This window comes from Littorina saxatilis, linkage group LG12 (genome assembly GCF_037325665.1).
Source record: "Littorina saxatilis isolate snail1 linkage group LG12, US_GU_Lsax_2.0, whole genome shotgun sequence".
NCBI lineage: Eukaryota > Metazoa > Mollusca > Gastropoda > Littorinimorpha > Littorinidae > Littorina > Littorina saxatilis.
In genome coordinates, this window is record NC_090256.1 from 2,507,251 (window position 1) to 2,534,244 (window position 26,994).

The 26,994-nt window shown below is 40.7% G+C and overlaps 1 protein-coding gene across 1 annotated transcript; it reads left to right on the forward strand.

The window, feature by feature from the left end:
- The first annotated feature begins 8,324 nt into the window (after positions 1–8,324).
- On the forward strand, positions 8,325–26,784 carry LOC138983264 (uncharacterized). The gene is made up of 10 exons (XM_070356692.1): positions 8,325–8,700; positions 11,003–11,196; positions 14,226–14,383; positions 15,375–15,511; positions 18,013–18,122; positions 18,679–18,834; positions 19,202–19,346; positions 22,257–22,301; positions 25,311–25,449; positions 26,326–26,784. The coding sequence occupies exons 1-10, from the start codon at positions 8,595–8,597 to the stop codon at positions 26,612–26,614; spliced, it is 1,479 nt and encodes a 492-aa protein (XP_070212793.1). The 5' UTR covers positions 8,325–8,594; the 3' UTR covers positions 26,615–26,784.
- The last annotated feature ends 210 nt before the right edge of the window (positions 26,785–26,994 follow it).

Below are 26,994 nucleotides of genomic sequence, written 5' to 3' on the forward strand. Positions count from 1 at the left end.
CGATCTTTTTGGTATTGATCGAAAATTTGAGGCGCGATTTTCAGGAGTTCCAGAAACGGAAATCATTTGCGGGGAGTTCGGAACGGCGATAACCGGGGGATTATATGCAAGGAAAGACTTATTTCTATGCTTCAAAGTCGCCGTGCAAATTGATAGACTTTTGAAAGCTCAGTATGTTTACGGTGTCATGCCAACTCCCCTGGTCTTCTTTGATTCAACTGAAAGTGCGCTTTGGGAGTCTTCGAACTTCGTGATGCTGTTGCCAGATACTGTGGTTTTATTGAGTTTTATGAGCTGAACGAAGTAAGACGTTCGTTCTTCTTGAGATGGTTTTGTGAATTGTGTTCTGTTGTTTCTTTGTGGAATTGGATATTTTTAAAGGTGAATAACGGTTGGCTTGTTTGTGTGTACGTGTGTGTATGTCTCTGTGTCTTTGAGTCTGTCTTTGTAAATTTCGTTGGTTGGTTGGTTGGTTGGTTGGTTGGTTGGTTGGTTTGGTGGAGGATTACGAATAAGCATAAGCCGTCTTCCGTTTTGATTGTGTTTTGCTGGTGAGTTCGTTAACGGGTGAGTTCGTTAGCGGGTGAGTTCGTTAGCGGGTGAGTTCGTTAGCGGGTGGGTGGGTTGGTGTGTTTTTTGGTTGTACTTTTCGTGTGTGCTTTTTGTGTGTGTGCTTTTGTTGTTGTTCGTTTTTCTGATTGTTTGCTTGTTCGCGTTTTTCGCACAAATCCTGAAAACCTGAAAGGAAGTTCCATCTCATTATCCTTCATAACAGCCTGGTTCATCCTTAAACAATACACTCCTTCTGGTGTAAACATTTCAACTGACCATCTCTATATGTGCCAAGGCTTGTTCCGGTGCTAGACCATCCCTCCACTTGGACGAATACCAAACATCACCACCCTGACTTCTTCCTGTGACGAGTTAGCAATTTTTGTTGAAATAATTTCTTAATGAAGTTACTGGTGGCTTTAAAAAAAAAAGCTGAATACAAAGCCCCGCTACCTGTATGCACAGAGAGGGGCCAGCCTCTTGACTCTGCTGCACGTCTCATTTTCAGAGCACAGCATCGACAACCCTGCACTCCTCTCATGAAAGAACTTCACTGGCTTCCTGTATCTGAACGTATTAGGTATAAAGCTGCCTGCTTCTGCTACAATATCATCTCTGAATCGGAACCTGCCTATCTTTCTGAACTGGTCTCCCTCTACACTCCCTCTCGCACCCTTCGTTCTTCTGATGATGCTCGACTTCTCCGTCAAGGTCGCTTTAAACGCAAGGCTTATGGCTTCCGCACGTTTTCGTACTATGGACCTCAGTTATGGAATTCACTCCCCTTTCAATTACGTCACTCTCCATCCATTTCATCTTTTAAGTCCAATTTGAAAACTCACTTGTTCCAACAACACTACGGATAGTTCCTTAGTATAGAGTCTGGGGATGTGAGATGTGCATGATGTGTTGTTTGAATCTGACAGTGATTGTATGATTTTTGTATACATGTATTGTCACGCGCTTTGAACTTCTGATAAGGCGCTTTATAAATGCCCGTTATTATTATTATTATTATTATGTGTCCAAGGGAAAGGGTTGTCTTATTCCACGAAAAAGCCTGGCCACGTCAGAGAAGGTGGGTGTAACAGTTCACACGAAAAAGCCTGGCCACGTCAGAGAAGGTGGGTGTAACAGTTCACACGAAAAAGCCTGGCCACGTCAGAGAAGGTGGGTGTAACAGTTCACACGGAAAAGCCTGGCCACGTCAGAGAAGGTGGGTGTAACAGTTCACACGAAAAAGCCTGGCCACGTCAGAGAAGGTGGGTGTAACAGTTCACACGAAAAAGCCTGGCCACGTCAGAGAAGGTGGGTGTAACAGTTCACACGAAAAAGCCTGGCCACGTCAGAGAAGGTGGGTGTAACAGTTCACACGGAAAAGCCTGGCCACGTCAGAGAAGGTGGGTGTAACAGTTCACACGAAAAAGCCTGGCCACGTCAGAGAAGGTGGGTGTAACAGTTCACACGAAAAAGCCTGGCCACGTCAGAGAAGGTGGGTGTAACAGTTCACACGAAAAAGCCTGGCCACGTCAGAGAAGGTGGGTGTAACAGTTCACACGAAAAAGCCTGGCCACGTCAGAGAAGGTGGGTGTAACAGTTCACACGAAAAAGCCTGGCCACGTCAGAGAAGGTGGGTGTAACAGTTCACACGGGAAGGACCGTGCTTTTGACAGTAACATTACAGTGACAGGGATTATACACGTGTGTGTAGAGCCTCAAATTAACTGGGCGAGGTCGACTTTGTGAAGTATACTTCGCGAAGCTGACCGCACGGAGCTTTAGCACTGAGTTTTCGGTAAAAAGACTTCGCGAAGTCAACTTGGTTAAAACAGTTTTCAGATACTTTAATACAAAGCCGTGGAGTGCATGATGTCATAAAACAGTATTTTCTTCACATACTTTAATACAAAGCCGTGGAGTGCATGATGTCATAAAACAGTATTTTCTTCACATACTTTAATACAAAGCCATGGAGTGCATGATGTCATAAAACAGTATTTTCTTCACATACTTTAATACAAAGCCATGGAGTGCATGATGTCATAAAACAGTATTTTCTTCACATACTTTAATACAAAGCCGTGGAGTGCATGATGTCATAAAACAGTATTTTCTTCACATACTTTAATACAAAGCCGTGGAGTGCATGATGTCATAAAACAGTATTTTCTTCACATACTTTAATACAAAGCCATGGAGTGCATGATGTCATAAAACAGTATTTTCTTCAGATACTTTAATACAAAGCCATGGAGTGCATGATGTCATAAAACAGTATTTTCTTCACATACTTTAATACAAAGCCGTGGAGTGCATGATGTCATAAAACAGTATTTTCTTCAGATACTTTAATACAAAGCCATGGAGTGCATGATGTCATAAAACAGTATTTTCTTCAGATACATGAATACAAAGCCATGGAGTGCATGATGTCATAAAACAGTATTTTCTTCAGATACATGAATACAAAGCCATGGAGTGCATGATGTCATAAAACAGTATTTTCTTCAGATACATGAATACAAAGCCATGAAGTGCATGATGTCATAAAACAGTATTTTCTTCAGATACATGAATACAAAGCCATGGAGTGCATGATGTCATAAAACAGTATTTTCTTCAGATACATGAATACAAAGCCATGGAGTGCATGATGTCATAAAACAGTATTTTCTTCAGATACATGAATACAAAGCCATGGAGTGCATGATGTCATAAAACAGTATTTTCTTCAGATACATGAATACAAAGCCATGGAGTGCATGATGTCATAAAACAGTATTTTCTTCAGATACATGAATACAAAGCCATGGAGTGCATGATGTCATAAAACAGTATTTTCTTCAGATACATGAATACAAAGCCATGGAGTGCATGATGTCATAAAACAGTATTTTCTTCACATACTTGAATACAAAGCCGTGGAGTGCATGATGTCATAAAACAGTATTTTCTTCAGATACATGAATACAAAGCCATGGAGTGCATGATGTCATAAAACAGTATTTTCTTCAGATTCATGAATACAAAGCCATGGAGTGCATGATGTCATAAAACAGTATTTTCTTCAGATACTTTAATACAAAGCCGTGGAGTGCATGATGTCATAAAACAGTATTTTCTTCAGATACTTTAATACAAAGCCGTGGAGTGCATGATGTCATAAAACAGTATTTTCTTCAGATACTTTAATACAAAGCCGTGGAGTGCATGATGTCATAAAACAGTATTTTCTTCAGATACTTTAATACAAAGCCGTGGAGTGCATGATGTCATAAAACAGTATTTTCTTCAGATACTTTAATACAAAGCCATGGAGTGCATGATGTCATAAAACAGTATTTTCTTCAGATACTTTAATACAAAGCCGTGGAGTGCATGATGTCATAAAACAGTATTTTCTTCAGATACTTTAATACAAAGCCGTGGAGTGCATGATGTCATAAAACAGTATTTTCTTCAGATACTTTAATACAAAGCCGTGGAGTGCATGATGTCATAAAACAGTATTTTCTTCACATACTTTAATACAAAGCCGTGGAGTGCATGATGTCATAAAACAGTATTTTCTTCAGATACTTTAATACAAAGCCGTGGAGTGCATGATGTCATAAAACAGTATTTTCTTCAGATACATGAATATAAAGCCATGGAGTGCATGATGTCATAAAACAGTATTTTCTTCAGATACTTTAATACAAAGCCGTGGAGTGCATGATGTCATAAAACAGTATTTTCTTCACATACTTTAATACAAAGACATGGAGTGCATGATGTCATAAAACAGTATTTTCTTCAGATACTTTAATACAAAGCCGTGGAGTGCATGATGTCATAAAACAGTATTTTCTTCAGATACTTTAATACAAAGACATGGAGTGCATGATGTCATAAAACAGTATTTTCTTCAGATACTTGAATACAAAGCCCTGGAGTGCATGATGTCATAAAACAGTATTTTCTTCAGATACTTGAATACAAAGCCATGGAGTGCATGATGTCATAAAACAGTATTTTCTTCAGATACATGAATACAAAGCCATAGAGTGCATGATGTCATAAAACAGTATTTTCTTCAGATACATGAATACAAAGCCATGGAGTGCATGATGTCATAAAACAGTATTTTCTTCAGATACATGAATACAAAGCCATGGAGTGCATGATGTCATAAAACAGTATTTTCTTCAGATACATGAATACAAAGACATGGAGTGCATGATGTCATAAACAGTATTTTCTTCAGATACATGAATACAAAGCCATGGAGTGCATGATGTCATAAAACAGTATTTTCTTCAGATACATGAATACAAAACCATGGAGTGCATGATGCCATAAAGGAGCACTTCGGGCTCAATAGGCGACTTGCCCTATCGGCCAGAGCCGCGAAGTCGCGCGACAAACCTGCTTTACTTTGCGTGGCCTTGCGAGATCTGCCTCAAAATGCGGGCATGTTCATCGCCTGTGGCTTTGGTGGTGTAGCGAGAATGAAGTGGTCGATGAGGTGGGCCCCATTTACCCATCCATGTTGATTGACGTTTAATGCGAAGTGTAAACACCATTAGGTATGAATTGAAAATAAAATTTAACGTTGACGTGCATGTAGCCTATCGTTTTGTTTTGTTTATTTTAACAGAGAATACCAACGCTTGTTCTGGTTATTTTAACAGAGAATACCAACGCTTGTTCTGGTTATTTTAACAGAGAATACCAACGCTTGTTCTGTTTATTTTAACAGAGAATACCAACGCTTGTTCTGGTTATTTTAACAGAGAATACCAACGCTTGTTCTGGTTATTTTAACAGAGAATACCAACGCTTGTTCTGGTTATTTTAACAGAGAATACCAACGCTTGTTCTGTTTATTTTAACAGAGAATACCAACGCTTGTTCTGGTTATTTTAACAGAGAATACCAACGCTTGTTCTGTTTATTTTAACAGAGAATACCAACGCTTGTTCTGTTTATTTTAACAGAGAATACCAACGCTTGTTCTGTTTATTTTAACAGAGAATACCAACGCTTGTTCTGTTTATTTTAACAGAGAATACCAACGCTTGTTCTGTTTATTTTAACAGAGAATACCAACGCTTGTTCTGTTTATTTTAACAGAGAATACCAACGCTTGTTCTGTTTATTTTAACAGAGAATACCAACGCTTGTTCTGTTTATTTTAACAGAGAATACCAACGCTTGTTCTGTTTATTTTAACAGAGAATACCAACGCTTGTTCTGTTTATTTTAACAGAGAATACCAACGCTTGTTCTGTTTATTTTAACAGAGAATACCAACGCTTGTTCTGGTTATTTTAACAGAGAATACCAACGCTTGTTCTGGTTATTTTAACAGAGAATACCAACGCTTGTTCTGTTTATTTTAACAGAGAATACCAACGCTTGTTCTGTTTATTTTAACAGAGAATACCAACGCTTGTTCTGTTTATTTTAACAGAGAATACCAACGCTTGTTCTGTTTATTTTAACAGAGAATACCAACGCTTGTTCTGTTTATTTTAACAGAGAATACCAACGCTTGTTCTGTTTATTTTAACAGAGAATACCAACGCTTGTTCTGGTTATTTTAACAGAGAATACCAACGCTTGTTCTGGTTATTTTAACAGAGAATACCAACGCTTGTTCTGTTTATTTTAACAGAGAATACCAACGCTTGTTCTGTTTATTTTAACAGAGAATACCAACGCTTGTTCTGTTTATTTTAACAGAGAATACCAACGCTTGTTCTGTTTATTTTAACAGAGAATACCAACGCTTGTTCTGTTTATTTTAACAGAGAATACCAACGCTTGTTCTGTTTATTTTAACAGAGAATACCAACGCTTGTTCTGTTTATTTTAACAGAGAATACCAACGCTTGTTCTGTTTATTTTAACAGAGAATACCAACGCTTGTTCTGTTTATTTTAACAGAGAATACCAACGCTTGTTCTGTTTATTTTAACAGAGAATACCAACGCTTGTTCTGTTTATTTTAACAGAGAATACCAACGCTTGTTCTGTTTATTTTAACAGAGAATACCAACGCTTGTTCTGTTTATTTTAACAGAGAATACCAACGCTTGTTCTGTTTATTTTAACAGAGAATACCAACGCTTGTTCTGTTTATTTTAACAGAGAATACCAACGCTTGTTCTGTTTATTTTAACAGAGAATACCAACGCTTGCTCTGTTTATTTTAACAGAGAATACCAACGCTTGCTCTGTTTATTTTAACAGAGAATACCAACGCTTGCTCTGTTTATTTTAACAGAGAATACCAACGCTTGTTCTGTTTATTTTAACAGAGAATACCAACGCTTGTTCTGTTTATTTTAACAGAGAATACCAACGCTTGTTCTGTTTATTTTAACAGAGAATACCAACGCTTGTTCTGTTTATTTTAACAGAGAATACCAACGCTTGTTCTGGTTATTTTAACAGAGAATACCAACGCTTGTTCTGGTTATTTTAACAGAGAATACCAACGCTTGTTCTGTTTATTTTAACAGAGAATACCAACGCTTGTTCTGTTTATTTTAACAGAGAATACCAACGCTTGTTCTGTTTATTTTAACAGAGAATACCAACGCTTGTTCTGTTTATTTTAACAGAGAATACCAACGCTTGTTCTGTTTATTTTAACAGAGAATACCAACGCTTGTTCTGTTTATTTTAACAGAGAATACCAACGCTTGTTCTGTTTATTTTAACAGAGAATACCAACGCTTGTTCTGTTTATTTTAACAGAGAATACCAACGCTTGTTCTGTTTATTTTAACAGAGAATACCAACGCTTGTTCTGTTTATTTTAACAGAGAATACCAACGCTTGTTCTGTTTATTTTAACAGAGAATACCAACGCTTGTTCTGTTTATTTTAACAGAGAATACCAACGCTTGTTCTGTTTATTTTAACAGAGAATACCAACGCTTGTTCTGTTTATTTTAACAGAGAATACCAACGCTTGTTCTGTTTATTTTAACAGAGAATACCAACGCTTGTTCTGTTTATTTTAACAGAGAATACCAACGCTTGCTCTGTTTATTTTAACAGAGAATACCAACGCTTGCTCTGTTTATTTTAACAGAGAATACCAACGCTTGCTCTGTTTATTTTAACAGAGAATACCAACGCTTGTTCTGTTTATTTTAACAGAGAATACCAACGCTTGTTCTGTTTATTTTAACAGAGAATACCAACGCTTGTTCTGTTTATTTTAACAGAGAATACCAACGCTTGTTCTGTTTATTTTAACAGAGAATACCAACGCTTGTTCTGTTTATTTTAACAGAGAATACCAACGCTTGTTCTGTTTATTTTAACAGAGAATACCAACGCTTGTTCTGTTTATTTTAACAGAGAATACCAACGCTTGTTCTGTTTATTTTAACAGAGAATACCAACGCTTGTTCTGTTTATTTTAACAGAGAATACCAACGCTTGTTCTGTTTATCAGTTTTTAACAGAGAATACCAACGCTTGTGAAGCGATGATTGAATTCTCTTCGACGTCAAAAGTACGTGCCACCGATCCCAGTACTCCGTTGTCTGTTCAATAACTGTATCAGCTGCGCTTTTTTGTATCCTGAATATTGTAGTTTTCTTTCTTTGAGGTAATTGTGCAACTTTGGTACTTGCAATCGCATGAAAATTCGGCTGTTCGGTAGCCATTGTTTAGATCAGCGGCAGTAGCGCATGAAAGGAACGATAACTCTTGAGAGCAAAAAGTTTGCCCGCAGGCCAGTGAACCTTCCTTATCTCTCGCACCGGAGAGCTATCCAAGCGGGGTATTGTGCAAGTTGGCTATTGAGGACCGCCTTTGCCATTCTGATAATCATCGGTCGACGGCTATCGCCAGTTTCTTTTGCCTCAATAACACTGACGTTTCTCTGTCAAAATACAAACAGGGACAAGTGCAATCTGCTGCCGGACGCCGAGCATAAAGCGCTCCCTATCATCAGCTGTCTCGCAGACTAAACTGATGGTGTGACGGCGAACGCAAGAAGACGAAGAAGAATCACACGGGTGACCAAAGTGCTGAGAATGCTTCTGCCGGGTGTCCGACAGTCGATTTCATCTGCTCATTGTCCATCGTTGTCCGGTCTATTTGTCTTGACCGTTCAAGTGATGATTCTGACGAGTGTTCAAGGTGAGAATTAAGTGTTTTATTTTGTAGATATTCATCCAGGCAAGTAAAGACTAAAATACAGTGGTCACACTATTTATTTTTTTTATGGGAAAATCTGCCCAAAGGAATAACATCTCATATGTGTAACCGGTTGAGATGTGGTTGCCAGTATTTTCAAATTTCACCCAAAACCAAAATTTCGGGATAAGAAAACACTTTATTAATGTAACCGAGTGCCGAAACACCACAATCACCTTTGGAGGCGAAGTCGAATCAAACAGGATTGTGAATTTTAGAGCTTATTTCTAAGCCCTATACAAACTGTTGTGCATTCGCAAAGGAATCTATGAACATACAGAGAGACAAAAGCCGCCAGACCCCATCACAAACAGAACTCTACAATCCACAGGTGTCGCAACTTCTAAGGCGAACAACTCTGCAGAGTCTGCTGTGAAGGGCGACGGTAGTCTCCCTGTCACACTAATATTTACTTTTACAAAATGCCGGGAACTACAATGAGTCTGACACTGTGAAAGTTTTGTCAAATTGCAGAACAAAAACAACTTTTCCCGTTCCAAAATCAAGATTTTAAAATCAAGATAGGTAAGTTAATGCAACCCTTTGTAAACAAGAGGCGAAGCCATCAAGGCTCACGTAAGAAATCGACAAACAGTAACACACACACACACATACACACACACACACACACACACACACACACACATACACACACACACACACTCACACATACACACACACACACACAGAAAGAGCATAGGTGAAACTGTGCAAGAAAGCGAGACACTAGATCTAGATCTGTCTGTCTGCATGTAGCCTACTTACAGGGACACGACTGCCAACTAGTCTCGGCCCGCTCAAAATAATAATGACCGAGACTTTCAGTACTTCCTTCGCGTGACGTCTAACCCTCTTACGTCATAATGTGACGTCAATGTAATGTGACGTCTTCAAATGTTAGAGTTTCTACCACAGACATACACACGCACGCACGCACGCACATACGCACGCACAGACAGACAAAGTTACGATCGCATAGGCTACACTTACGTGAGCCAAAAATGAACAATAAAAAATAGAATTAAAATACCACGAAACATTCACTCAAACTTCGACCTATCATACTTTTAAGACTTCTTCTTTTTCTTCTTCTTCTACGTTCCCGGAATAGTTTTAAGACAACTACTAATTTAAATATAGATTTAAATAATGCTCCTTGGCAAATGACAGGAAAAAGAACAAATACAGAGGAGCCCCCTTTACAATATCCACCCCCCCCCCCCCCCCGAATTAAAACAGCCTCTCTTTTCAACCCATGTTGTCCCAGATATCCTGTTCATAACCACTCTAAATTTACTTCCATTTTAACACTCCTTCCTTTTAAGACAAGTTCTTTCTTTACTTGGTGTTTAACGTCGTTGTCAACCGTTCAAGGTTATATCGCGACGGAGGGAAGGGGGGTGATGGGATAGAGCCACTTGTCAATTGTTTCTTGTTCACAAAAGCACTAATCAAAAAATTGCTCCAGGGGCTTGCAACGTAGTACAATATATGACCTTACTGGGAGAATGCAAGTTTCCAGTACAAAGGACTTAACATTTCTTACATACTGCTTGACTAAAATCTTTATAAACATTGACTATATTCTATACAAGAAACACTTAACAAGGGGAAAAGGAGAAACAGAATCCGTAAGTCGCCTCTTACGACATGCTGGGGAGCATCGGGTAAATTCTTTCTCGTCCCAACCAATATGGGACTCCCCCTAACCCGCGGGGGGCTTTTAAGACAAGATTTTCTCATGTTTTGTCTCGAAAAGGGATTTCACTTTAAATAATGAAAAAACCACTGTAATACACGATGTTCGGAAATAACTCCGTCGGGTTTGTATGGGTTGTGAACGAGTGACTGCCCTTGATTTGTTTTACTCGGATAAACATGGTCAAACATTGCAGGGGCCAATTTCTAGCGAGGGGTGTGTCGGAAACACGTTGGAGCACGTGTGAAGCTTTTTCTTCTTCTTCTGCGTTAAACTACCGCGTACACTCGTGTGTGTTTTTGCACGAGTGGGATTTTACGTGTGTATGACCATCTTTACCCCGCCATTTAGGTAGCTATATGCCGCTTTCGATTGAACGTGTGAAGTAATTTGTCAGAGGAAAAGCAAGGGTATTCACTTTTTCACAACCCATTAAAAAAAAAACCACCGACGGAGTTATTTCCGAAAATCGACTATTCTCGTTGTGTTCGGTTAACGCTACCCCTGCATGTCCCCTTTTGACGTCGACTCTGGTGATTGTTACAGCGGCCGACTGGCAATGGGTGACGGTAATGGCGGTGAACAAAAGCGAACCACCAAACCCCTACGACTTGTTGATGCAGCAAGGACCTCTGAACGACAAAGAGGGCAAAGAAACACAGGAACCGTACACACTCGTCACAAACGGCAACTTTAAGAGCAGCATGTTAGACGATTGGGCCAACTACAAGCAGGAGAAGGTGATTTAATTTGAATTGTTTGTCTCTTGTTAGAGAAATAATTGTTAGAAAAATGTGCATGATTTTTACATTTCTTGTACTTTTCATTTGTTTTCATTTTCTGTTTACGCATTTCTATAAAATAAGAATTGTATTGGTTTTATTGTACATGTATTTATTTCATGTTTTTGTTTTATTATACATCTCTGTTCGTATCATATTTTCTTATATATTGATTTTCTCTACTTTTTACATTTAGTCAAGTTTTGACTAAATGTTTTAACATAGAGGGGGAATCGAGACGAGGGTCGTGGTGTATGTGTGTATGTGTGTGTGTGTGTGTCTGTCTGTCTGTGCGTGTGTGTGTGTGTGTGTAGAGCGATTCAGACCAAACTACAGGGTGACCCAAAAAAAAGAGTACCCAAACAAAACGTCATAAATTAAACAAAAATAAAGCAATCTTCATAAAATTTATTTACACACACACGTAGCCTCTGCATGATTTGCACAGAAAATTTTAGCGTTCTAGCTTGTCTTTTAGGAAAGTTATGCTCATTCTACAGAACATGCTCCAAATGGCCTCCGCGCCGCTGCAGGCAAACTTGAACTCGCCGCGCAAAGTTATCAATCACCCGCACACACTCCTGTTGCGAGATTCCGCGAATGGTTGTTGTGATGGCTCTCTTGAGATCTGTGATTGTCTGTGGGTTGTTCCTGTAGACGTTGTCTTTCAGGAACCCCCAAAGATAGAAATCTGGGGGATTTAAATCCGGGGGAGGCCATTTGGAGCATGTTCTGTAGAATGAGCATAACTTTCCTGAAAGACAAGCTAGAACGCTAAAATTTTCTGTGCATATCATGCAGAGGCTACTTGTGTGTGTAAATAAATTTTATGAAGATTGCTTTATTTTTGTTCAATTTATGACGTTTTGTTTGGGTACTCTTTTTTTTGGGTCACCCTGTACTAGACCGATCTTTATAAAATTTGACATGAGACTTCCTGGGAATGATATCCCCGGACAATTTTTTCTTTTTTTCGATAAATACTTTTGATGACGTCATATCCGGCTTTTTTTTAAAGTTGAGGCGGCACTGTCACACCCTCATTTTTCAATCAAATTGATTGAAATTTTTGTAAAGCAATCTTTGACGAAGGCCGGACTTCGGTATTGCATTTCAGCTTGGTGGCTTAAAACTTAATTAATGACTTTGGTCATTAAAAATCTGAAAATTGTAATAAATTTTTTTAGATAAAAAACGATCCAAATTTACGTTCATCTTATTTTACATCATTTCCTGATTCCAAAAACATATAAATATGTTATATTTGGATTAAAAACAAGCTCTGAAAATTAAAAATATAAAAATTATGATCAAAATTAAATTTCCGAAATCGATTTAAAAACAATGTCATCTTATTCCTTGTCGGTTCCTGATTCCAAAAACATATAGATATGATATGTTTGGATTACAAACACGCTCAGAAAGTTAAAACGAAGAGAGGTACAGAAAAGCGTGCTATGCAGCACAGCGAAACCACTACCGCGCTGAACAGGCTCAGTTTCACTCCGTTATGCACAAGCGGCGGACTACGGTCATTGTGAAAAAATGCAGTGCGTTCAATTTCATTCTGTGAGTTACACAGCTTGACTAAATGTAGTAATTTCGCCTTACGCGACTTGTTTTCTTCTTCTTTCTTTCTTTGTTTCTTTCTTTTTTTCTCTTTTTTACATTTAGTTGTTTTATTATACATCTCTATTCGTATCATATTTTCTTATATGTTGATTTTCTCTACTTTTTACATTTAGTCAAGTTTTGACTAAATGTTTTAACATAGAGGGGGAATCGAGACGAGGGTCGTGGTGTATGTGTGTATGTGGGTGTGTGTGTGTGTGTGTGTGCGTGTGTGTGTGTGTAGAGCGATTCAGACCAAACTACTGGACCGATCTTTATGAAATTTTACATGGGAGTTCCTGGGAATGATATCCCCAGACGGTTTTTTCTTTTTTTTCGATAAATACCTTTGATGACGTCATATCCGGCTTTTTGTAAAAGTTGAGGCGGCACTGTCACACTCTCATTTTTCAATCAAATTGATTGAAATTTTGGCCAAGCAATCTTCGACAAAGGCCAAAGTTCGGTATTGCATTTCAGCTTGGTGGCTTAAAACTTAATTAATGACTTTGGTCATTAAAATACTGAAAAATGTATAAAAAATAAATAAATTATAAAACGATCCAAATTTACGTTCATCTTATTCTTCATCATTTTATGATTCCAAAAACATATAAATATGTTATATTTAGATTAAAAACAAGCTCTGAAAATTAAAAATATATAAATTATGATCAAAATTAAATTTCCGAAATCGATTTAAAAACACTTTCATCTTATTCCTTGTCGGTTCCTGATTCCAAAAACATATAGATATGATATGTTTGGATTAAAAACACGCTCAGAAAGTTAAAACGAAGAGAGGTACAGAAAAGCGTGCTATCCTTCTCAGCGCAACTACTACCCCGCTCTTCTTGTCAATTTCACTGCCTTTGCCGTGAGCGGTGGACTGACGATGCTACGAGTATACGGTCTTGCTAAAAAAAATTGCATTGCGTTCAGTTTCATTCTGTGAGTTCGACAGCTTGACTAAATGTTGTATTTTCGCCTTTCGCGACTTGTTTTCTTTCTTCAGTTGTTTTTTGTGTGCATTATTATGAGTTATTTGTTGTTAATCTATTTATTCATTTATTTCTGTTCTTATTTATTTATTCGTTTGTTTGTTTGTCTCTTTATCTATCTATTATTTTATCTATTTATTTAATAATGTATTTATATCTTTATCTATTTATTAATAACTATGTATTTATTCATATTTTTAAATATCTTCGTATTTGTGTTTTCAATTATATATTTATTAGCTAAGGTATTCAATTATCTATTAAGCGAACGACGAAGAAGAAGAAGAAGAAGAATTATCTATTACAATTTATTATTTTTATTCATTCATTTACTGACTTAATTATTTATGTTGGCTTATCTACTTGCTTTTGCAGGTGCGAATCATCCTGTATGATAAGTATGGATACCCCATGTGGTATGTGGATTTCAAGAAGGCTTCCGGTGGCAAGAGCCCGGATCACTGGATGAGCGCCAGTACCATCACCAGCACCTCTGACTACCGAGTAAGGCAAACGGATGACGTCACTCTCGGGTGCGTATAATTGATTGTCTTATAGTATTGTTGACCAAATTACGACGATTTTAAACAGATCGAGACAGTCCGTGTTTCTCCGAGACCGCGCGAACGGTCGAGGTGAACAATGACTGTTGAGATATGTGTAAAATTTCATATTCTGGTCAAAAATGAAAATAACAATTATTTAGCGATCGATTTTATTTAGAATTTTCTTATTTTGTGCGATTGAATGCACACAAATATGCACTCTTCTGTAGTCTTGGCTAGCCGCTTAAAATATTCGTTTTTGTGGGACTGGCGTCACATGGCTCAAAAAGGAGGAATGTCCAATGTTCAATCAATGGATTTTGTTTTGTTTCCTTTTAACAAATGTATATCATCCAACAAAAAAGTTAAAATTTAGACGGCTTTGCGAATCGCATAACTGTTGCAAGATCTGTTTGAGAATATATTGATTTTCCTTTTGTTTATTTGTTTTTGCTTTGATTTTTGCTTAGATTTTAGTTTGTGTGTGTGTGTGTGTGTGGTTTTTTTTTACTCACCTTAGTAATTGGAGAGTCTTGGTACTGTTTTTAGGGTCATGTTCATAAAAACTTTTTCTGTGATATTTTTTAAGCATAAGCTTCCAAATTTCGCACAATTGTACTAGTTAATAAGCGTCAGACAAGACCAAAATGTGGCTTGTTTTCATCAAATGTCAAGGTTTCAGCATGAACATGTTTGTAAAAGGGTAGGGAGTCTTCTAGAGAGGGGGTAAAAAGGGGGTTCTGTTGTAATGGAACATGACGAAGGCAAGTCGTATAAGCATTCACTTTTTTTCTTATCATAGTGAGCGCTAACTTCGTTCTCGTTTACTATTACAACAAGCCTCTTTAGTGTTGTACTTCTACTGCTACTACCAGTAGAACAAAGGACAGGTTGTGTTAAAAAGCAGGCTCAAAACGTTAAAAGTTGTCAAAAAAGTGCATACAAGTTGATTTGAATGTTGTCCTCTACTGTGCTTTAGGTTCAACGAACAGAAGCTAGAATTGAGTATCCATGGCAACACAGACAGGCGTCTTCAGATGACCTGGTCCTCCAGCGGACAGGAGTTCTTCCTCTTCTCTACCGTGCCATGGGACTCCACTAAGCCACCCCTCTCTTGTGAGATTCACGGCCTTTTGGATGGATGAATGCATTTAAGGATGGATGGGTGGGGTGGATGGATGGATGGGTTTCGAATTGGCAGGTAGAGCGACGGACTGACGAACGGACAGACTGATGGATGGATGGATGGATGGATTGCCAGATGGACTGCCGGACGGCCGGCCGGACGGACGGACGGACGGACGGACGGACGGACGGACGGACGGACGGACGGACGGACGGACGGACGGACGGACGGACGGACGGGCGCGCGGATAAATGGATGGATAAATGCAAGGATTGATGCATGGATGGATGGATGGTGGTTGGGACGGTAGACGGATGTGTGGGTGGATGGAAGGACAGACGGGGGGAGAAGGGAGAGACAGACAGATGGAAGGAGACACGGATGAGTGGGCGGATGGAAGGAGACACGGATGAGTGGGCGGATGGAAGGAGACACGGATGAGTGGGCGGATGGAAGGAGACACGGATGAGTGGGCGGATGGATGGAGACACGGATGAGTGGGCGGATAGATTCATTGTTGGAGGAATATGCGGATGGACAGATAAGATGCATGGATGGATCAATCGACAGGCGGATGGCTCATCGATAAGCAGATGGATGCATGGATTGAAGATTTAAGGGTAAAATGGATAAACCGAAGCATGGATTGGAGAATGGATTAAACTCTGATGATGAACTGGCGATAAACAGATGGGTGGATCGATGAAATAAGTCACATACAGACATATAGGCCAGGTGAAAGATAGGAGGCCTGGATCAAAGGACAAACACATGATCGGACGGACGCCGGATACGTGGACAACCGGACAGATGTTTATCCAGATGTTTCGATAGATTGATTATGTTAACAGTTCAGAGACATCCTGCTTGCTGCCGCGCGAGCAGAGACAATTTTTCCCTCTTTATCTTCACTGCGCTGGCTGCAAAACCCCTCACGCGGAGGTGTTATCAGACAGGCCAGACACAGGTTGTCCCGGAGGTGTTATCAGACAGGCCAGACACAGGTTGTCCCGGAGGTGTTATCAGACAGGCCAGACACAGGTTGTCCCGGAGGTGTTTTCAGACAGGCCAGACACAGGTTGTCCCGGAGGTGTTCTCAGACAGGCCAGACACAGGTTGTCCCGGAGGTGTTATCAGACAGGCCAGACACAGGTTGTCCCGGAGGTGTTATCAGACAGGCCAGACACAGGTTGTCCCGGAGGTGTTCTCAGACAGGCCAGACACAGGTTGTCCCGGAGGTGTTATCAGACAGGCCAGACACAGGTTGTCCCGGAGGTGTTGTCAGACAGGCCAGACACAGGTTGTCCCGGAGGTGTTATCAGACAGGCCAGACACAGGTTGTCCCGGAGGTGTTTTCAGACAGGCCAGACACAGGTTGTCCCGGAGGTGTTGTCAGACAGGCCAGACACAGGTTGTCCCGGAGGTGTTATGACTGTTTGATCTTTTCGCTAACGGTACATGTTACGTTCCGTATATAACTATCGCTTACTCCATTACACATGTCACATGCATATAGAGCGCTTACTTCCCTTTGGTTATTTGATTTGGTACATTTAAGTAAACTATGACGCGAGCAAGCGAGTGGACGTGCCAACTTGGACAATAATAATAATAATAATAATGGTGATTTCTATAGTGCTTTCGAACACACAAAGCGCTTTACAAAAGCAATAACAACATCATTACCAGAATGACGCCATTGACGGAATAGAACACAATCATAAACACTTTACAACAAAACCAAAAACAAAAACATAAATGTTACAAAAATCCAGAGGCTCTTACAGGAACGAACTCTCAGTATACACAACAATTATGATGCACACACACACACACACACACACACACACACACACACACACACACATGCCCACACACATGCTCACACACACACACACACACACACACACACACACACACACACACACAGTAAACATTGTTCATCCGAAAGTGCACATTCACAGAGTCGCGACAACTACATCATCAACATTAACCTTCTAGAATGCTTCTCTGAAGAGGTGAGTCTTGAGATTTGCTTTGAAAGAAGGCAGAGATGGACTGAGACGTAGAGACAAAGGGAGTTTGTTCCAGATATGATCAGCTGCGACTGAAAGACAGCGGCCACCATGATCGTCCCTCTGATATTTAGGAGCTTTGACAAATTTATTTTGGGAGGCCGAGCGGACAACCCTTTCAGGATTGTTTTTCTGCACGAGATCGGACAGGTACTGTGGGGCCGTGCCCGCGGCAATTTGATAGAATATGCAGCAGATCTTGTATTTAATTCTTTGTTAGACTGGAAGCCAATGTAGCTGTTTGAGTAGAGGCGTGACGCTTTGTTTCATAGGTGTTCGAAACACGAGTCTAGCGGCAGCGTTCTGGACTAGTTGCAGGGGCTTGGTGACAGATTTGGGGCAAGTGTTTGCCTGCCTTTGTGTGTGCCTGATCCTCTGCCCAGTGTCCATGTGGTTTTATGTCTGTCTGTTTGCAGTGCCCTTGACGAGCAAGACGCACGAGGATATGGTTCAGGACCAGTTGCCCGTGTCATATAACAAAACCGAAAAAATACTCAGATTTTCGGGAAATAACTCCGGCTTGTGGGTAAGTCTTACGTGGCCTTAAACAGTCTTAAAAAAACATTCACGATATCGCATTTCCGCTTAGAAGCATAAAAGCTGATTTGCTAATTAATTTGTAGATTAAAGTTTTGCTTGAAAATTAATTTTCAGCAACAGATTCAAGAATATTTGCATTGCGTTGTATTCATTACTTGTTCCTGAATCCAGAATTAAATGTGTATGTTGTGTTTAACCAGAACATGTCCTCGAAAACATCGAAAATCTGTTTATGCAAATCACACTCCTTGTTGTTCAAAACGTGTTTCAGAAAGTGTGTTCAAAAGTGGAACACCTCAATTTAGAGTGTAGGACCCCTTTGTACACAATACTGAGACAGCGCTGTCTCTGTCGACGGGACTGTCTTTTTAGTTCGATGTTGATGTTTAGGCAGACTGATGGGCTAAATGGTTCGATGTCGCTTTACGAGATCTGTTAGAAGTCAAAACCGTCCGACGATGCTTTGATCGATTGGACCAAGCCAAGCAACCTCACACAAGTTCCAGTGCTCTGAGAGCGGCAATCTTGCTATATTTTCACAGATCTATTTCCCCGTAACGCACTATATGGTCGGTATGAGCGTGAAGAAGAACATAACAGAACCAGGGGAACTCACAAGTTTCACTTTAGACGTGACTATCGACGCAAACTGTAAACCATATCGTCCAGTCTACGACTCCGGAACCAACACGGCAAAAGTAAGTGCGCTGTGTGTGTGTGTGTGTGTGTGGTTGGTGTGTGTGTGTGTGTGTGTGTGTGTGTGTGCGTGCATGCGTACGTGCGTGCGTGCGTGCGTGCGTGCGTGCGTGCGTGCGTGTGAGTGTATGTGCACGTGTATGTGTGTGTCTGTGTGTTTGTAAATGTGCATGCGTGCGTGCGAGCGTGCGTGTGTGTTTGTGAAAATGTGTTTTTTGGGTTTGAGTGTGTGCATATGCGCGTTGGTGACGGTCTGATCTAATACTGCTCATCACAGATGAGACAAACACAGAATGTAACCAAATCTGTTACGGATTTCACACACACAAAAAGCAAAAGACAAGCGTCGATTTGATTTTCCGTCCCCAGGTGTTCACACTGAACTACACCAAGGGTCCAGACAACTCGTTTGCAGCGTTGTGGTTTGATGAGGTCGTGGCCGCACAGTGTCTCGCCATCCACGGAACAATTTCTGCAGCCCACAACACTTCCTTTTACTTCTATGACACCGAGTGTGAGTTGAAGGCACGGTCTTTTCCGTGACACAGTTTTTAAGCGTCATCTCAAATCTGACAAGCTTTTAAATGGGATAGGACAAATGTATAACTCCGCCTTGAAACGTACCCAAAAAAATCAACATCCGGCCTGCTTCCAGTGCAAAGTGGGTTTTTGTTGTTGTTAATGTTGTTCAATCAATATCAATCAATATGAGGCTTATATCGCGCGTATTCCGTGGGTACAGTTCTAAGCGCAAGGATTTTTTTGATTTTTTTATGCAATTTATATCGCGCACATATTCAAGGCGCAGGGATTTATTTATGCCGTGTGAGATGGAATTTTTTTTACACAATACATCACGAATTCACATCGGCCAGCAGATCGCAGCCATTTCGGCGCATATCCTACTTTTCACGGCCTATTATTCCAAGTCACACGGGTATTTTGGTGGACATTTTTATCTATGCCTATACAATTTTGCCAGGAAATTTTGTTAATCGTGGGATCTTTAACGTGCACACCCCAATGTAGTGTACACGAAGGGACCTCGGTTTTTTGTCTCATCCGAAAGACTAGCACTTGAACCCACCACCTAGGTTAGGAAAGTTGTTGTTGTTGTTGTTGTTGTTGTTGTTGTTGTTGTTGTTGTTGTTGTTGTTGTTGTTGTTGTTTTGGTTGCTTTTGATTTTTTTATGTTGTTGTTGTTTTGGTTGCTTTTTACATTTAGTCAAGTTTTTTGTTGTTGTTGTTTTGGTGGCTTTTGTGTTGTTTTTGTGTACTTATTTTGCAGATTGACACTAGTGTCTTGAAAGAAAGTACAGTCAAACCTGTCTATAGCGACCACACAAGGGGCCGACCAAAAATGGTCGTTATTGACAGGTGGTTGCTATGGAAAGGTGAAATATATGGGGGGACTTGTTGGGTGGTCGTAGTGGGCAGGTGGTCGAAACCGAGAGGTGGTCACCCATGTAGGTTTGACTGTATTAATGCATCAAACAAAAACTCCACCACTGTACAGAAAACAGCCAGTCTGCTGATTGTTGGAATCTGCCCATAGAAAGGGAGGGGTGGTCTTATTCCAAGTTAAAGACCTGCCAGACTATAAAGGGAGGGATGGTCTTATTCCAAGTTAAAGACCTGCCAGACTGGAAATGGTGAGTCGAATGGGCGGTTCTGGTGAGGTTATGCCCCCCTTTTTCTTTCGGCTGGTAACTGGCGCCACCTCGCGGCAAGATCGCACGAGAAAGGAACAAAAACTTGCATTGGTCCCAAATAGCATATCGGTTTGGTATGTAAGTCATTCATTTTATACGGTAAACAGACAATGTTCGGCTCTGGTGAGGTTATGCCCCTTCTTTCTTTCGGCTGGTAACTGTCGCCACTCGCGGCAAGATCACAGGAGTTGTCTCGCGTTATCACCCCAGAAGCGCTCATTGCTTACACTACAAAGAACTGCGCTTTTGCTTTTTACGCAATACAGCAGAAGTTCATAACACACCAGTGCTTCTTGACGTGAAATAACGCGTTCTAACGTTTTCCTCCAGTGATCAATAATTGTTATGTCAATACAAAACTGCATAAGTTTGGAACACTACATTGCTTCTTGATATGTAATAACAAGCAAGAAATGTGTACGATAATTGTAATGTCAATGTGATTTATCATAAGTTCTTAAAACCACAGTGCTTCTTGACATGTGATAACAAACGCGAAAGTCCTCTCAGTGTACGGTAATTGTAATGTCAATAACGTATATTATAAGTTCAGAACACTACAGAGCTTCTTGACGTAAAATAACAAATACTTACCTTTTTCCACCCGGTGGACGTTATCATTGCTATGTTCCAAATAATACATGTACAAAACTCTGACAGCATCTCTCTCTCCCTCCCTCCCTCCATTCCTCCCTCTCTCCCCCCCTCTCTCTATATCTCTCTCGCTCTCTCTCTCACTCACTCCCTCTCTCTCTCTCTCCCCCTCTCTCCCCCTCTCTCTCTCCCTATCTCACTCTTTAATTTTCTCTCTCTCTTTCTCGCTCTTTCTTTGTCTTTCTCTATTATACCAAGACACCCTCCCCCTCTCTCTCTCCCTCTCTCTCTCTCTACCTCTCTCTCTCTCTCTCTCTCTCTCTCTCTCCCTCTCTCTCTCTGTTTATGACTGTGAAATAAGAGCCTACATTGAGAAGTTTGTTCTGTCTGTCTGTCTGTCTGTCTGTCTCTCTCTCTCTCTCTCACTCTCTCTCTCCCTCTATCTCTCTCTCTCCCTCCCTCTCTCTCTCTCTCTCTCTCTCTCTCTCTCTCTCTCTCTCTCTCTCTCTCTCTCTCTCTCTCTCTCTCTCTCTAACAAATTATTTTCCCCGCTACCCCGTATTGATTTGTATAAAACCAGTTTAGCGTTTTCGGGCTCAACAATTTGGAATTCGCTACCATGTGAAATAAAGGGGTCAAGCACGATTAAACACTTCACTGAATCGCAGCTTCGCAAATATCTGTTGTCACGAACAGTTACATTCTGAAGCTGTTTCTAGCAAGAATGCATTGCTATCACTAACCTCTATATATTTTGTTGATGATGATAATGATGTCGACGATGATCATGATGATGAGGTTGTTGGTGTGTGTGTGTGTGTGTGTGTATGTGTGTGTGTGTGTGTGTGTGTGTGTTTGTGGTTTTTTCTCTCAATTGTTTGTTTGTGTGTTTGTTTGTTTATTTTTGTTTGTTTGTTTGTTTATTTATTTGTTCGTGTGGTTGTTTGTAGCAAGGACTAGCTGTTAGACAGGGCCTTAAGGATCTAACGGTACCATCTTTGAGTAATAAACTGTTTGAATTCGACTTTTCTCTTTCACAAGAGAACGCTTGTTTGTCACGTGGTAATGTTTTCATTGTCCACAGTGTTTTATGCTGTTGGTGTTTTTCTGCTTTGCAGACGAAGTAATTGATGCCCCAATATTTGCTATTCAATGGTACATTGGTAAGTATAGGCGTTTTCGTGTCTTTTTTGTATGTTCTTTACATTTGTTCTTGTATATATCTTTCTTTGTGACATTTTCTTGCAGTTAAAAATGTTGTACGCAAATATGACTAATTGAAATTTAATTTTAGAAACTCACTCTATTTCTCTCTCTTGCTGTTTGTTCGTTTGTTCCCCACTTGCCGCTTGTTAGGCCTACTACTTTAAACACAATCGTTGCATTTTCCTATTTCACACCCAATAGAACATCCTGTTCCCATTTAAGGACAAGTAAAACAAACAGAAAACAAACAAACAGAGAATACAAAAGTAACAAACCATAAGAACGAAGCATACATAATACACACATATCTTTTGTCATTTAAAGGAACAGTAAGCCTCCCGTAAACCATCACAGATACTGTCAGGCTTTTACACACAGTACAAACACCCTTCCATTTGAACACTCACCGAACAGGAACATCCCAGGTGCCCTACGTAAAGAGCGAGCAATTTTTAAAGAAATAATTTTGCGGATTGTCTCCATCACAATCGGACCGTGGTGCGTTTTGGCGCTTGACCTAACTTTTAAAATCTAAATAATAAATTGACAGCTTGTTACACAAACATTCTTAAATCATAAAATAATTCTTTTTTCATCAAGACAAGATCAGTACAATTCAAAGTTTTGAAAGTTTGAAAAAAGAAAAGCCCGGAAGCAGGGTCAGGCAAGGTCGTGGTTCTCGTAGCAGACGACGGTTTATAGGCATCGCCAGTTCCTCTGAACAGTCAAAAGCCATCGCTAGAGTTCTTGTGAACCACATCCGTTTGTTTCGTGCATAGTCAGAGGTACATAATAACGTGCTATTTCAGATAAGCTCCGCGGGTTAGGGGGAAGAATTTACCCGATGCTCCCCAGCATGTCGTAAGAGGCGACTAACGGATTATGTTTCTCCTTTTACCCTTGTTAAGTGTTTCTTGTATAGAATATAGTCAATTTTTGTAAAGATGTTAGTCAAGCAGTATGTAAGAAATGTTAAGTCCTTTGTACTGGAAACTTGCATTCTCCCAGTAAGGTAATATATTGTACTACGTACGTTGCAAGCCCCTGGAGCAAATTTTTGATTAGTGCTTTTGTGAACAAGAAACAATTAACAAGTGGCTCTATCAGATCTCCCCCCCCCCCCCCCCCTCTCCCCTTTCCCCGTCGCGATATATAACCTTCGTGGTTGAAAACGACGTTAAACACCAAATAAAGAAAAAGAAAAAGCTCACAGCGAGCCGCATTCAAATTACAAACTGACGACTGCATTGTGAAAAAGGGAAACTGGATCACACGGGTTCACGATGGCTCAGGGGTAAGATAAACCACGCAAAAATAATTTCTTTGAAAAAAATTGCTCGCTCTTTTTGGGGGGCACCTAGGATGTTCTCAAGCGGTGAGTGTTTAATGAAAGGGTGTTTGTACTGTGTGTAAAAGCCTGACAGTGTCTTTGATGGTTTACGGGAGGTGCACTGTGCCTTTAAGCCTATCCAAATTTAAATCTCATGTTTATTATAGAAGTACCGTTTCACAGGCAAGTATACTCCAACAAGTGCTTAAGTATGTAATATTTAAGTACATTTTTTCTCGTGTAAGCGATCATGCTGTTCACCAGCACAGGGTTTCTTTCAGGCTTGTATCCGGTATGGGAGCATCCTTCACCTTAGACACATACCAACACTCAACTGCCTGGCTTCTTCTTGCGCAGAGTGGGAATTGTGTTGAATTGGTTGTTATTTTCATTTTCATTTTCATTGTCATTACTTTATTGTCCCATCGCTGGGAAATTCGGTCGCTTCCTCCCAGTGGAAAGCTAGCAGCAACGGAGTCGCGCTACCCAGGTGTCTGCGTGTTTAGGTGTATTCAGCCACCTGCACTTATGGCAGAATGACCAAGGTCTTTTACGTGCCATTGTGATGACACGGGGGTGGGACATGGCTTCCGTCTCTGGGTCTGCACATAAAGTTGACCCGTGTCCGTCCCGGCCCGAATTCGAACCTGCGACCTTCCGATCACAAGTCCAGTGCTCTACCAACTGAGCTACCGGGCCCCTATTTTGGCACCTATGTCTTTCTGCTAAAGTAATTCAACAATAACAAAAAGCCCCACCTAGATTCTGCATAGGATGCAACAACGCTTTTGATTTTTGACATGTCAAAGCTAAAACAAAAATTAAAACGAAAACTGTAAGTGGGCAAGTTTTCTTGATTTGAGTTTGTAAGTTTCACCTATGTCAATCTGCTAAAGAGAAGAAAAAAAACAATAAAACTGCGCAGAATGCAACCACTTTTTTTCTGTTCTATTTTGGTATGTGCCCATGTGAAAATCTACGCTAGAAGCACAGTACCGGTAAACAAAAATAAAATAAATAAAAATAAATAAAAACAACAAGAATGGTGGTTTATTCGAACGTTTGGTTTATGACAAAACAAATATTTACATATACAGTACGTCGACCCAGTGGTCTTTTAAGTAGACAGACAGACAAACACTTATGATTTCTCAAATTGTCGACGAAACTCGCTTGTGAGTAAATAAATAAATAAATAAATAAATGTAAAAAATGAATGAATAAAAAAAAATTATATTAAAATTTAAAAAAAGAATAATTAAGTAAATGAAAAAAAATAAATAAACAAATAACTGGAATAATAGATAAATGAATAAATAAATAATTAAATAAATAAATAAGAATCAAAGGCACAAGAATGATGGTTTATTCGAACGTTTAATTTATGACAAAACAAATCTTTACATAATTATACAGTACGTTGACCCAGTAGTCTTTTAAGTAGACAGATAGACAAACACTTATTATACAGATAATGAACTTATCTCAAAATTGCGGACAAAATTCGCTTGTGAGTAAATAAATAAACAAATAAACAAAGAAATAAATTAATGAATAAATAAAACAATTAATTAATAAATAAATGATTGGAGAACAAAAAGAAAGGTAAAGTTCAGGAAAAAATAATTTTCCGCAGACGTCGCTGCCCCTCCATCGAACGACACTGTGTGTGAGACAAAGCTGGTGTGCACGAAGACTCTGGATGATGTGGCCGTCCTGGAGCAACATCAGAAAGAGCTCCTGGGGCTGGTCGTGCAAAAGGAGGACACGAGCAAGTCAGTTTAATATCTGTGTGTTCGTGAGTGAGTGGGTGGGGGGGAGAGGGTGTGTGTGTGTGGGGGGGGGTGTACGTGTGTGTGAGTGTGTGTGTGTGTGTGAATAAGAATAAGAATAAGAATACTTTATTATCTCATAGAGAAATTCAGGGGTGGTACATAACAATAATACAAACAAGACATTGATTTTACATAAAACATATAGCACTATATAACAGGGCAGGTTATAGAAACACCTCCCACATACCTCTCTGGACATTCCTTGCATTGTTCTTACGCATTCAGACATGAACACATCCATGTCTCACTTACACATCGCACACATGAACATTCGTATACGCTCAACTTACCCATGTGTGTGTGCACGTACGTGTGTGTGTGTGTGTGCGTGCGTGTGTGTGCATGCGTGCGTGTGTGTGGTGCGTGCGTGTGTGCGGCGTGCGTGTGTGTGTGTGTGCGCTCTTGCGCACGTGCGTGCGTGCCCGCGCGCGCGTATGTGCGTAAGAAAAGACCCCCTTCTTCAACTCTGCTTGCAGTTTAATGTTTGCTCTCAGGTTCAAATGCCCCCCTTCGTGTCTGGACACGATTTTTATGGTTGGATAACACGACCACAAACCAAACCTCCCCAGCCCTTTTATTTTCGGGTACAGCTGCTAACAGGGCTGAGGTGTACGAACCGAAAGCGGGTGCCACCCAAACGGGAGAGAACAAACCGCGGGGTCTGATTCGTTGAATTCACGGCAACAGATCTCAATTTGAACTAATCGAACACAGCGGCGGCTCCCGACTTGTTAGTAACTTATTTGTGCACCTCGGCCCATGTGGTCAAAGCCCAGCTTAATTTATGCTGACCTCTCACGGTCTGTGTTGGTGCAGGTTCAAACGCCAGTTCATCTCGGCGCCTGACAACCGGCCCACGGCCAGACTGATGGGCGCGGTGGGGATCATCTGCATCAGTCTGGTCGTGCTCAGCGTCGTGGTGCTGGACTTCCAGCACGCCTGCTCTGTGCTCAACCGCTTGAGGAAGAGGATCAAGCACACGCTGCCCTGGGCCAGCAAGCCGCCTCCCCGGCCACTGCACAGCACGCTCAGGGTTCAGCAGCTGCGGGCCCGCTGCCAGGGGGTCTCTCGTTCTTCATCGCTCCAGTTGCAGAACTGCGACTGAGTCCTCCTGATCTGGAGTGCGTGCGTCATCTGTTGATGCTGCTGACTGGGCCGGAAGGGCGTGGGGGTGTTGTTGTTTGCTTTTCATCGCTGCAGTTGCAGAACTGAGACTGAGTCCTGCTGATCCGCAGGGGCCTGGCCTGTTGATGCTGCTGACTGTGGGATGGGGTGTGCGGCAGGGGGGGGGGGGGGGGGGGGGGCGTTTAGCTATTCTCCGCTTTGGCTGCAGAACTGCAACTGAGTTCTACTGATTCGTTGTTGTGCGTCGTCTGTTGATGCTGCTGATTTGGGGGGGGGGGGGGGGGGGGGTGATGACTGACTATACACCAAGAAGGTCAGGATCAGGGTAAGCGCCAATGCTCTGTGTAGATATCACGTAAA

Bases quoted from the DNA above. Each gene is read 5' to 3' on its own strand.
- LOC138983264 (XM_070356692.1), top strand. From the start codon at position 8,595: ATGCTTCTGCCGGGTGTCCGACAGTCGATTTCATCTGCTCATTGTCCA. The intron at 18,123-18,678 runs GTAAGTCTTACG...ATATTTTCACAG, and splicing joins GAAATAACTCCGGCTTGTGG to ATCTATTTCCCCGTAACGCA. The intron at 19,347-22,256 runs GTGAGTTGAAGG...TCTGCTTTGCAG, and splicing joins TTACTTCTATGACACCGAGT to ACGAAGTAATTGATGCCCCA.